The sequence below is a fragment of the Hypomesus nipponensis genome, chromosome 23 (assembly GCF_054491055.1).
Source record: "Hypomesus nipponensis isolate SF chromosome 23, ASM5449105v1, whole genome shotgun sequence".
In the NCBI taxonomy this organism is placed as follows: Eukaryota; Metazoa; Chordata; class Actinopteri; order Osmeriformes; family Osmeridae; genus Hypomesus; species Hypomesus nipponensis.
Genome location: NC_140383.1, coordinates 18144618 through 18156823, shown reverse-complemented (window position 1 = coordinate 18156823; position 12206 = coordinate 18144618). Strand labels below are relative to the sequence as shown.

The 12206-nt window shown below is 39.4% G+C and overlaps 1 protein-coding gene across 1 annotated transcript in view; it reads right to left on the bottom strand.

Moving 5' to 3' along the window:
* Window positions 1–12206, bottom strand: part of hibch (3-hydroxyisobutyryl-CoA hydrolase) — a 107546-nt gene that overhangs the window by 16290 nt on the left and 79050 nt on the right. The window contains exons 8-11 of the mRNA XM_084689869.1: window positions 8326–8471; window positions 7801–7887; window positions 7645–7703; window positions 7062–7143 (exon numbers count right to left, since the gene is read on the bottom strand). Coding sequence (XP_084545995.1) covers window positions 7062–7143; window positions 7645–7703; window positions 7801–7887; window positions 8326–8471 — 374 coding nt within the window. The remainder of the gene's footprint in view (window positions 1–7061; window positions 7144–7644; window positions 7704–7800; window positions 7888–8325; window positions 8472–12206) is intronic.

Sequence of the window (12206 nt, the reverse complement as noted above, 5' to 3'; positions counted from 1 at the left end):
GTATGTACCTTTGTGTGTTTTAGAGTTGATGGTAAATGTTCTAGGCTTTAGCTAAACTCAGAAATAAATGCAGATGGTATGACTTGTATTTTATTTTTGCTGTTTAATTTATGTTTTGTTTATTTTGGACCCAAGAACACTGTTTTGCTTTAATTGCCATTTTCATCTATGCTAGATGATATGTTTGTGCACCTCTCGTTTATCAAAAGGCAGGACTGTTGTTCACCTATTTCTTCCATTTGAGTTATCTGACGTTCTCACTAATTTCCATTTGTATCCAATCTGACTCTCTCAGACCACAGACCACTCCAAACATCACTCCAAACTTGACCATTTTCATTGTTAACCAAGTGCTGTGCTCCAATTGTGTTCTGCTGTAGCAGAACTGCTTAAGTAGCAGGAATATGCTAACCAAGGGTACGTCGGCATGCTAATTAAAAGGTTCTTTCAACTGATCATCTGAGCAATAGTCATTATCCAAAAGTGATCCTCTGAGCAACAGCCATGACCATTAGAATCTGAATGCTGACCTGTCTGCAATCAAGTTCCTTCCTCCTACGGGGGCAGGTTATTGCACGATGAACACTGCAGCTTTTGCCTGTGCTTTTGTGTCCAAGAGGGAGGATTGTAAGGCTGGGTGTCAAACTTGCCCCCACCTCTCATATGCTAAAGTCTGAAGTTTCTGGACGGTCTCAACTTGATGGCTCTCACAGCCCATTCAAGATGTGGTCTGGTTGTTTTTGTGTATAAAGGGAATTGTAATGCGTTGTTCTTAGGATTCTTCATCTCCTGGGACCTTCTCAGTTCTCCCTTGTCCTACTCCCTGCTCACCTCTTGCTTTCTCTCTGATTTACAATGATCATGGTGGTGTAGGTAAGATTTAAAGATTTCATATGGTAACATGTTTGCCTTGTAATTGATTTCATTCATTTGAAAAGTTACTAAATGCGTATTTCATTTAACCGTACTTTGACCATTCTTGCTTTGATTTAACCCATAGAGTCAAATACCTGGAATTCTATTGGTATTGGCATTATTTGGTTCATGCTAATACACTGTTCAGTTTCCCATATTCCTTTAAACCATAGGGGAATTTGTTTTGGTTGTTTGGACAATATTTGTATCCCTACAATATATATTGACCAGGTTAGAGCTAACGCTAACAGTTGCCAGAGCCTGGAATCGAACCTGTGTTTTGAGTGACTTTGCATGGGTCTCCATCATCAACACATTTGGATTCAAGTTTGAACTAGTGCTACTGCATTTCAGTCAAAACTGTAGTTTATATCAAGTGTAGAAGAAAAAAGCTTAATTTTTCACTACTGACATGGAGCCTTTCTTCACTTTTACAGGTCTGGAGGGTCATGCAGAGGCCTGCTCAACAGAGTTCAACAGAGGATGCTGAGAGCAACAACAGATGATGCTGAGCGTAACAGAGAATGCAACAGAGGATGCTGAGAGCAACACAGACCCCTTACTGGACTACACCTCTCTAGCTGGACAGTTCCTTTTCACCCCTGATCCCAAGACAGCTTCATCCAGCTGGCCTGCCCCACCTACCTGCCTGCAGGCCCTGCTTGCCACTGCCTGCCAGCCCTCCAGAGACACACAGTCACCCCACAGACACAGTAGCTCTGCAGACTGCTTTTTTGAGGACATTGATGAATCATTGATGAATCATTTCCATGTCCCAGCATGCCAAGCTGCTGATTTTGAGTGTCTTATGTGATGTAACCAGTTCAAGTGATAGACTTTTGACCTGAATCAAATTGAGTTATTCAAATTATTCAAATAACATTTGAATAAAAAACACTCAAGAGAATTACTGCTTCTTGAATGATTTGTGCTCCACATCAGTACATCTCACAAATTTGCCTTTGTTTCCATGGGATTCATGGAATTGCTAGTTTCTGCTCCACCATTTACACCATAGTGTAATAACAAATATAATTTAGGTCAGCAATTACATTTTGTGTTGTCCTTTCGTATTACACACATGTAGTCAATGTTCTTAGACTCAACTGATTATTGTCATTTTGCCATACTGTTCATATTGAACAGACATCAGTGTTTACTTGGGAAGATTACTGTATATTTCCACTTTTGATTTGTATTTCCATCGTAAGTTTGGTCGTTAATTTCCTTTGGAAGTTGTATTAAAAGGTTTAAAAAGTCTTAAAATCAACTCCAGAGACAGTTGGTGACAGAGAGGTGCAGACATTAAGTTTAACATAGTCATGCCTTAAGAGTAAAGTAAAAAAAGAGACTAAACCTGTAAATGGTTGTTGAAACTTAGTTCTCTGAGTTGGTGCATGTCAGTTTAAGCAAAGGTAGCATTTTAAACCTCTAGGTTTAAAAATAATTCAGATTTGATTGGAACTCTCTCTTTTATACATTTATAGTTGGATTTGACATTTAACATATATTTAATTTATTTAGAAAGTTGTTAACTCAAACAACCATAACACAGTACATATGGTATACAAAGCTGCAGTCAGATTTGGAGAAATTGTTATCTTGGATGTAATCTTATGTTGATTTCTGTTGCTATGAAAACCAGTTTAGCCAAGCTAACTAACATTGTTTTCAGCTAGCTTGCATTACCATTAAATTACTAACAAAACATTAGTAAAAAATGGCTCGCTAATCGGGCAGAACTGGTTCATGAAGGAGACTGCATCACTACCATATCGTCATATCATGCAGTCGGGGCACACCTTCTTTGCAGCGTGGGTTATTACCCAATTTTTCTCAAACGGAGTTGTGCTTTAACATGCATTAAACCTTATGTTCACCAATGATTCAATTACTGCTAGCATCAGAGTTTGTTGTCCAAAGAGGCACAGCTAGATAATCAACGTCAGCGCCCTTGGGTACCCAGCATACAGTGCAGCATGTCACAAAAACACGTAGACTTATGGAAAATAGTTTGGTTACAACAGCTATGCAATGGATTTCAGTTGTTGCGTTTGTTCAGTTAGATGTTTGTAATATTGTTTGTTGGTTAAAATAATCTTGCTGGTCATCCTGACTGTGCATGTTGTGTAGTTTAATGGGACCAGAGTGTCGGCTGCTCTATTATCAGAAGCTATTTTCGCCAACAGTTGAACGTGAGCTCTGCCTAGCCCAGTAGCCCACATGACTGTTGCTAATTGTGCATTGACTAAGATTCTGGAAAGAGATCAACTCAAGAAGAGTTTCAATATCTGTGGTTTTCAAGCCATCTTTGTTCAAATATTTGCAATACAAAATGGCTGAAAGGGGTGTACTTATGTAAATGTCCAATGTCTCAATTTCTTTGACTCAATAAATCAAATACAATTTTGACTGATGGTTTTTCAAACCTTATTGGCTTCAAGATGACATCATTCTGAAGTACCATGGTACTGATTAACTATTTAGTTAAACAGGGAATCAGGTACAGCACAGTAGCTGTCTAGCTGCACAATCATAATGGTAACGCTGTTTCAATTTGAGGGGATTACTACACCAAAAGACCCAGATTTAGAGACAGAACTAGGTCTGGCTCTTTTTTTAATTGAGCTCTGTAGATAATCCCGCTTCATAGACAGCGCATCTGATTTCTGGCATCATGTGTGTAGAAAACCTACATTTGTTGTAGATACATGTGTAGGATACATGTTATTCTAAGCAATGTTTAACAAAAATTAATACAAGATAATATATTCCCAAATTCAAGGTCCACATTGTCAATATGTCAAATGTCCTTTTGGTTGAAGATTTTTCAAATTTTACAGGCTTTCAGATTACATCATTCTAAAGTACCATGCAGAATTTCAACTTGATATGTCAAAAGATTAAGAATAACAGATGCTTAAACTTTGGCCAAATCTAACAATGCTTGCCACAGGAGAAACGGTTTACTTACTTTTTTTATACAGTAAGTGACCACAGTATTCTACAACATTGAGAATAGCTCAATGGGCTGAGATGGTACACTGTTAAGTGCAATGTTTTAGGTTCAAATCCAGCCACAGCCATTGGGCCTGTCACAAGTTAGATTATTTTTCAAACCTTACAGTCTTCCAGATTACATAATTCTGTATGACCATGCGCGATTTCACCTTAATATGACAAAAGATGAATGAAGAACAGCTGCTTAAACTTTGTCCCAAAGCTGACCAAAGCTAATACTCGGCCCTTTATATTCATTACATCTCAACAGTTGATGTGTAGCAGAGAGGATAGAGAGGCTGACTTGCAACTGCATACGCTTGAGTTCGAATCTAAATTCAGCCTATTGTTGTTTGCCAACCATGAATTAATTTTGCTCTCTTGTTGTCCAACTCTTAACCTTCTACAAAGTACATTTTCATAATATTTTGCGATTTTGAGAAGGAACCCGCATTGCTGCTTGCAGCTATATTTGTTTTATGTCCATCCAGGACAACACTGCTTAGTTACCCATCCTATTTACAGCCTAGTTCTCAATGCCAACTCCATATGTAAGCCCCTCATCCATTTCCTGCTTGTGTGTTTTCAGTTTGTTTCTGTGCTCAGACTTGCCTGCCAGTACCAGCTTCAGCTATGGCAATTCTGAACCCATCAGTTTCCCTCATTGCATCCACAGTAACAACAGTGCTCTGAAGCCACAACCTCTCCATCACAGTTAGCATGGCAGAGGCACCTTCATTAAAAGTGAAGATGGCCATACTTGCTGCTGCCTCAACCCTGCTTTTCCCTACAAAACCTGTTTTTGGACAAGGCGCCCATATAACTGAGTTAAGACACTAGTTTTCATTCTGAGTGCCTCCATGCCGCATTCACTGCAGCAGGCTGTCACTTGACATACAGTGATATACTGCAATAAGCTTCTTCCCCACCTCTCGGGTTAAAAAGTTTGGCGTTTATGGCTACTAGGTGTTTCCCATTCTCCTCTGCTTTCCTGTACCAACACCGGGAGGGATTACACCTGGTGTGCAAGGGGTTGTCATCAGTGGACATACAGTGGAGGAGACTTGCCCATATTGCTGCCTTCATTGCATCTATTGAACCCTGGTTGTTCAGAATTGCCCACCTGAAATAATTTTGTAAAGTTTTACATTGACTTGCAGGCAGCTTTCCCACACCCTTTCCTCCTAACTTACCCTGTGCACTAAATGTTCTCAGTGCTGTTCCTATTCGCTTGTGAACCTGATTGATACACTCAGTGCAACAACCTCTCTAAATGCTGCACTATCCCCATCTGAGAGGATCTCAGTGTACCACACCTGGTGGCGATTCACAGACCTGGCCCACTTTGCTCACTCCTGCTCCATTGCCTTACTAGATCCTGCAAAGTTTATAGAGCATTGTGTCATTGTGTGTCTCTCTCCAGCTGTGAACTCCAGCTGTGAATAACAGAGCAGAACTAGTCTGCTCTTATTTTTTTTATCTCGCTTGGCATTTTCCTTCAGGGCACAAGCATGACAATATGAGGATAGGACCTCACAGTAGGGATGCACAGAATCCAGGATTTCGGCCAAACTTTAAAATTATTTTTCACCGAACCCGAACCCTACGCTTGCGCTACGCTGGTCGACATAATGACGCCGCCGTTGATTACGGGAAGTTGTTTACGTAGGTGGACCGTTCAATGAAGTAGGCTGAGAGAAAGTGAAAATCGAACTGGTGAGCAGAAAAAGTGTTGTTTGGCAGTTAAAAGAACGTGATTCAAGTCGAGCTACATGTTTAATTTGCAAAGCCGATTTGTCTCGTGCTGGCAAGGACCCTAAACAATACACAATATATCCGCTGTTAAAACATTTGCGTATGAAACATCCGAAAGAAATTCAAGAAATGTAAAAGGCTAATATTTTGGATATTGATTGGATCTTGAGATAGGGTAAACCTAGGCATTTGGTAATTGTCAAAATATTTTTTCCCACTTGTCTTCATGGCATAATGTTGCCTATTCTTTTTTTTTCCTGAAAAATAAATACTAAATACACTGCTGTAGACGTTGTTTACTTCATTAATGTGTTTACTGTGTTAATGGACTGAGGATGGGACTAGGATTAGGTATTCGGTTTCGGCAGAATATTAACCAGTGGATTCGGTATTCGGTCGAACCCCAAAAATCTGGATTTGGTGCATCCCTACCTCATAGTCTATCACTAGTCCTGAAAGGAGGTCAATGCACACACCAATTCCATAGTGAGAGGGTGAAGCCTCTTTTCTGCCAGGTGCCGTTAAAAGACACACCGGTGTTTATGACTGCATCTGCATCCTTCCTCAGCAACTCTGTCACCTCTGGGTCAACATCTGCATAAGTCTGCCTAATCTGCTCCCTGTTCCTGTGCAGTGACTCCAACCCTCTCTCAATTTCTGACACTAAAATGAAATGTATAGTGTATCACAAACTGTTCACCTGGTTACGTTTTGTTGATACAGGACACATTTCTTTTAACTTTAGTGGCAGAAGCATGACACACAATAAGAATAAACTCTCTCTTATCTAAAGCAAAGCCTTCGAAGCTTCCTTGTTGAAATAAAAAGACCACTGCATGCAGCGTGTACAAGAGAAAAGGGCGATATTTGGGAGGATGAGCAGCACTGCTCTCGCCCACCGCTTTTCCTCCCGAAACACCAAAAATCTGTGGCCCCTAATCAGTGGTAGACTCTGTGGAATCTACGCAAACGCACCTGAGCATGAAAAACATCAGCACAGACCGTTAGCCATTAGACGGCTGCATGACCCATGTACAGCAGCATGGTTGTACCCCTCACCTGTAAAACGTCTAGCCTCCCCTTCCAAGAGCCACAGCATGTGGAAAATGTTTCAATTGACCTGAGGCAAGTAAAAATCTGTGTCTTGCACAGCCATTTGTGTTCTGCATTTCATGCATTAAAAAGGCTAACTGATAGATGAGTTTGGCTAACCGCTAGCTGGAAGTTTGTTGGCTTCAAATTCTAGTGCAGTGTGCATTCTTGCAAGACACCAAACCGCTCATCCAATTTCAGTTGAAACTCCTTGGATCCTGAGCTACACACCTGCCAGATTTCAAATCCAAACAGTGCCCAGTTCTCTAGATAGACGAGCCACACACACACAGACAAACCTCAGCCTGTTTAAGTGCGAATGGTGATCCCTCTGTCTTCAGGTTCAGCAGAATCCCTTCCACACTGCTAGAATTGAAAAGTCTGCGCCCAGAAAGAGGAGAGAAGACATTGGTAAGCTAAAGATTTGTACAGTGTACCCTAAGTTTTTGGATAGTACTCTCTAAATTGTCATGTTTGCCGGACACTCAAGGCATTTGAAAATATAATTAAAAGGTGAATATGATGTCAAAGTAGCCTTTGTGTCACATTTTATTGATGTCTGTGCAACAAATTGCACCAACTAAGAATAACAGCACTAACAAAGATATGGTGCTGTAAAGGCAAAATCTTTCACTTAACATTTCATACATTTACCTATTTGCTCAACACAGAGAATGTTAAGTAGACCTAAGGTCAATCTATTTAGTATGTCCATCCTAGGCAACACAGTCCATCTGATCTGGAAAACAACACTGTAATCTCACTACTCTGGATTGTAGATATCTTATTGAATTGAAGCTTGTGACTGATAAATTACTTTTAAGTGGTGATTCTAAGGGAGGTGTTGAGGGTTGAAGACTAGGGAACTCTTGAAGGACTTACCTATCAATCACATCTGTGTGCTGTTGAAGGACAAATCCATGTTCTGCATCCAGAATGCTCTGGGAATGCCAAATATCGAATTCATGCCTTGATAGTACACATATCCATGATCAAACCTTTTAGAAATAAAATATTCATTTTCCAATTTTGTTTTACCTGTTTGTGGTAGGAATCTAGTATTCTAGAAACATCTGCATTGGAAGGAGACCTCAACTCAACCAGTTCCTTCTCAAGGGCTGCAACCTAGAGCAAAAAAGATAATAGGAAGTCAGCTTGGATATTGCTTAACACTGAGACTGACAAAGACTAGATAACTGTGGTAAAATAGGTGTGTAACTGCTTCTACTGGCTTGACATTTTTAAATGTTTGTGAATCCTTAACTTGTTTTAGAACCCTCAAAAAGAATACTCTCCCAAAATGGAACCCTTGCTGACAAGTGGTCTTCTACTAGGCATGTAGTGTTACACCCAATATTAAAGTTAGAAGAGCAGTAAAAAAAATTAGATGATGATTTGTGGTTGCAAGGGCTTCCTCATTTGTGCTGACGTTAAACATCTTAATTGCCATATGTTTAAATGAGTACTCTAGCTTCAGAGCTTTGGTGCTGTATTTATTCTTAATCAATTTAAATACTAATAAATCTCTACAATTGAGGGGGGAAGTGAGTGGTTTGAATTTACCTTCTGAGACTTCACAAAGTGAGTGGCCACCCCTGCTCTCTGCACATCAAGTCCTTTTAGACGAAAACCCGTCAAGGCAAGGAACAGACCTAGCTTGCCTTGCAACCTCGGCAGGAAGTAGCCACCTCCAACATCAGGAAACAGCCCTGACAAGTCAAGACACACCAAGAGTTCAGTAAACTACTGTTGGACTAAAAGTAGTAATTTATAGAATTCAATTGATTGATTAGAGTCCACAAGAAGAAAGATGACCACATATATCCATGTTTTCGAGGTAAAAAGTTTTTGAATTAATGTTTTTTGTATAAATTATAGACATACCCATCATACCCTCCCTCTTGACCTTGACTTCTACAGTATTTGCGTGACCCTTAATAACTATGTACAGTCATCTCAAATTATTGGCACACCTGCAAAGATTACAAATTACACCTATTTGTAATTTAGCCTAATGTGACATTGTAATAACAATCCAACCTTAATTGAAGCAAATACATTTTGAGGATTGTTTTGAGAAAATATGTGTGCCAATAATTGTGGCACACATGGTTTCATAAAAAATGATTTCTTGTTAACAGATTTTTTCAGTAACTTCAAACTTCAATGTAAAGTTGAATTGTAAAACAATCTATAAATGAGACATTAAGCTAAATTGCAAATGGTGACATCTTGTATACACTTTTTACTCATCTTTGGCAGGAGTGGCAATAATTCCAGAGTTGACTGTAAATGCTCTACATATATTTGCTGTATACTATACACATACTGTATACAGTATTACATTGTATATTATATTACATATTATTGTATATTATATTACATTGTATAATACTGTATACAGTATTACATAGTATATGTACAGAATTTTTGCAAGAAATACAGCTTTCCCCAAAAATATTGTGATGTACGGCAGAATCAAATGGGAGAGAACAGTAGCAATTTATGTACACAAATATTGCTGTGGTGGTATGACGGGAAGGCTCATGGATGAATGGAGTCTGGTGATTAAGTAGGATCAGGGATTTAGATTGTTTGACCTAATTCCAGGCTGAAAATGTAATATCATAATGCAGATTATGATAGCTCTTCAAGATAGGGGCAGGGAGGGGTTAGAGAAAGTCTACATATCTTAACCCTTGTGCTGCCTTCGGGTCACATGACCAAAAGGTTCATAACGAACCATTGTTGTGTTTACCCAATTTTACCCAATACAAAAGCAAATAAAAATAATTTTCTTTTAACCTTCGCTATGTGGGGGGTCTGAGACAGCCCAACGGTCAAAATAAAATGCTTCATTTTGTTTTTGTATGGGGTAAAGTTGTTGCAAACGACGGTGGGTCACAATGACTGATGGGTCAGAATGACCCGAAGAGAACACAAGGGTTAATCTCACAGTCAAGGGGGTTTGTAAATGTGCATGTGGGGGGAGGATTGTATAATCTCAGAATGCCGGCACATTTTGTTGTAAACAGAGGGCTTCTTTCTGTGCTCTAAAACGTGCTTTAAATGTTTCAGTCTTTTGGGGTCACTTGCAGTAAGTTTGACTGCATAATGGCTTCTGACATGTTCCACGATTATGTATTTTGGGTCAGAATATCTGGATAAAGCAGTTCATGCACAAAAAGTACCATTTCCCTGGAGCTTCATGTTTAGATCATTCAGATGGCCCAGTATGACCACACCAAAAGCAAAGTTGGCCAGCCAGTCTGTGTCTTGTAACTCGGGGAAGTTGTCAGCTTTACCAACTATATCCAGGAACATACCAATCTCCACTCTCAGCTCCCACACACGTAAAAATACTTTCCCCAAACTTAGCCTGCACACATTTGAATGATACAAGTCCTGGTGCTCTGCCTCTGTGTCATTGAGCAGCTGAACAAAGTGACAATGGTTAAGCCCCCTTGCCCGTATGAAGTTTCACGACCACTTTGACAACATGTTGGAGCTTCAACACACCGTTACACAGGGCTTCCGGATGAAGACAATTAAGAAATATATAAATTCCTCACTTTGGGCTTTCTTCTTTTATTTTGTCCTGTAATCTTTTTAATAGGCCAATGTTCTTTCCAGTTAGATTTGGGGATCCCTCTGATGTGACGTTTGTCAGATTACACCACGGTAGGTTCATTTTTTTCCAAGCAGGCAGACACAATGTCATATAAGTCAGAGCACCTGGTTGTCCCCATTATCAATTCCATTGCAAGTTTCTTTTGTTTCAACTTCATCATTAAATCCTCTGACAAAAAAGTAAAGATGAGCGGTGTCTTTCATGACAGTACTCACATCCAGTGCGATGGAAAAAAGATTAAAACCAACTTTCTTTTTCAGCTCGGAGGTTCTCTCATCTCCTATGACTTCCACACGCCTGGTGGTGGTTTGGCATGACAAGCAAATGTTCTCAAATTGGCTTATACTATTAGGACAAAGTTTGCTAGCAGTCTCCACCATACACTCTTTCACAAACTCCCCTTCACCAAAAGGCTTGCTATGCTTTGCAATTTTATGTGCCACTATTTATCTTGCCTTATTTACTGATTGGAGTAGAGGTCTGTTTAGTAAAAAACACATTTTGGCAGGTTTTTAGGTTTGTGGCAAGTTTAGAGGCCTTGCGTGACTTTTCCTGAAAGGACAGATTGATAGTATAGTTGGCATTCTTGCTTGAAAAATTTCGACAGATTGCATTCCTTAAAGGTCCCATGACATGAAATGTTCACTTTAGGAGGTTATTTAACATTAATATGAGTTCCCCGAGCCTGCCTTTGGTCCCCCAGTGGCTAGAGATTTCGATAGGTGTAAACCAAGCCCTGGGTATTCTTCTCCGCCTTTGAGAAAATGAAAGCTCAAACGCTCGGCTTTGAAAATGCTCCTATGATGTGATAATAAGGAGAGGTTACCTCCCCTTTCTTTGCCCGCACAGAGAATTTGGCCCACCAATGAGAAAATGAGCTACAAGCGCAGAAGTTTTTCCCTCAAGAGACATCATGGCTTGCAAACGTCCAAAACGTACAGACACAGAAACGGCACATCCTGAGGAAAGCTCATTGTGGGACTGCTCGTAGTGGCTGTAATTCTGCACCAAGGCTGAATTTCGGGAAAGAGACTTCAGATACAGTATTAGGGTACCACTAAGGCCTATATAAAATCACCAAAAACAGTATATCATAGGATCTTGGGAAAACTGCAATACTTTCTTGAGATATTAGACATTCTGCCTTCTGTCCTTCATTAGTAAGTGTACTTTTCTTTTTCCACGCACAAATCTTTCCCATCAACATCGTCAAGCATGGAGGTAACCGTGAGCGCATTCAGATTAAGTGAACCAAGTCCATCTATTTGAGTTTTTTGTATAGCGTGTAAGAAGTGATTTTTTGTTCCAAAATCTAATAACATTTCTTTAGTGTGTTTGCTGGAAGCAAAAACACTATTGTTATTCTGCATACTTCTATTTTTATTGTTGGAATGCAGCTTCAGCATTCCAAGTATTGTTCTTTGAATCTTTAACTTCTTCTATTTCTTCCTTGACACCTTTCAGCTCCTTCAAATATTCAGCTATTAAAACCATTCAGCTATCAAAGAAATTAGCAGTTTCAGGCTATGGGTGCTGAGACTTTTCAGCTTTCTACCTCTTACGTTTGAATTAATATAAATCAATATTCATAATATATTTCAAATCCTCTCAATCCTCTTAAACTTCTTCAACTTTAAAATCCTTCTTCCTTAATCTTTCAGCTACAGCCACCATTTAAACTTTAAAATGTTGACAAAACCCTAGACTATTTTTTTTAAATTCAACTTTGTTATCTATTCAACTTTTTTCAATATCACTGATTATGTTTCATGAGTTTTTCAAACCGCTTCTGAGATTTACATGGGTGTGTATG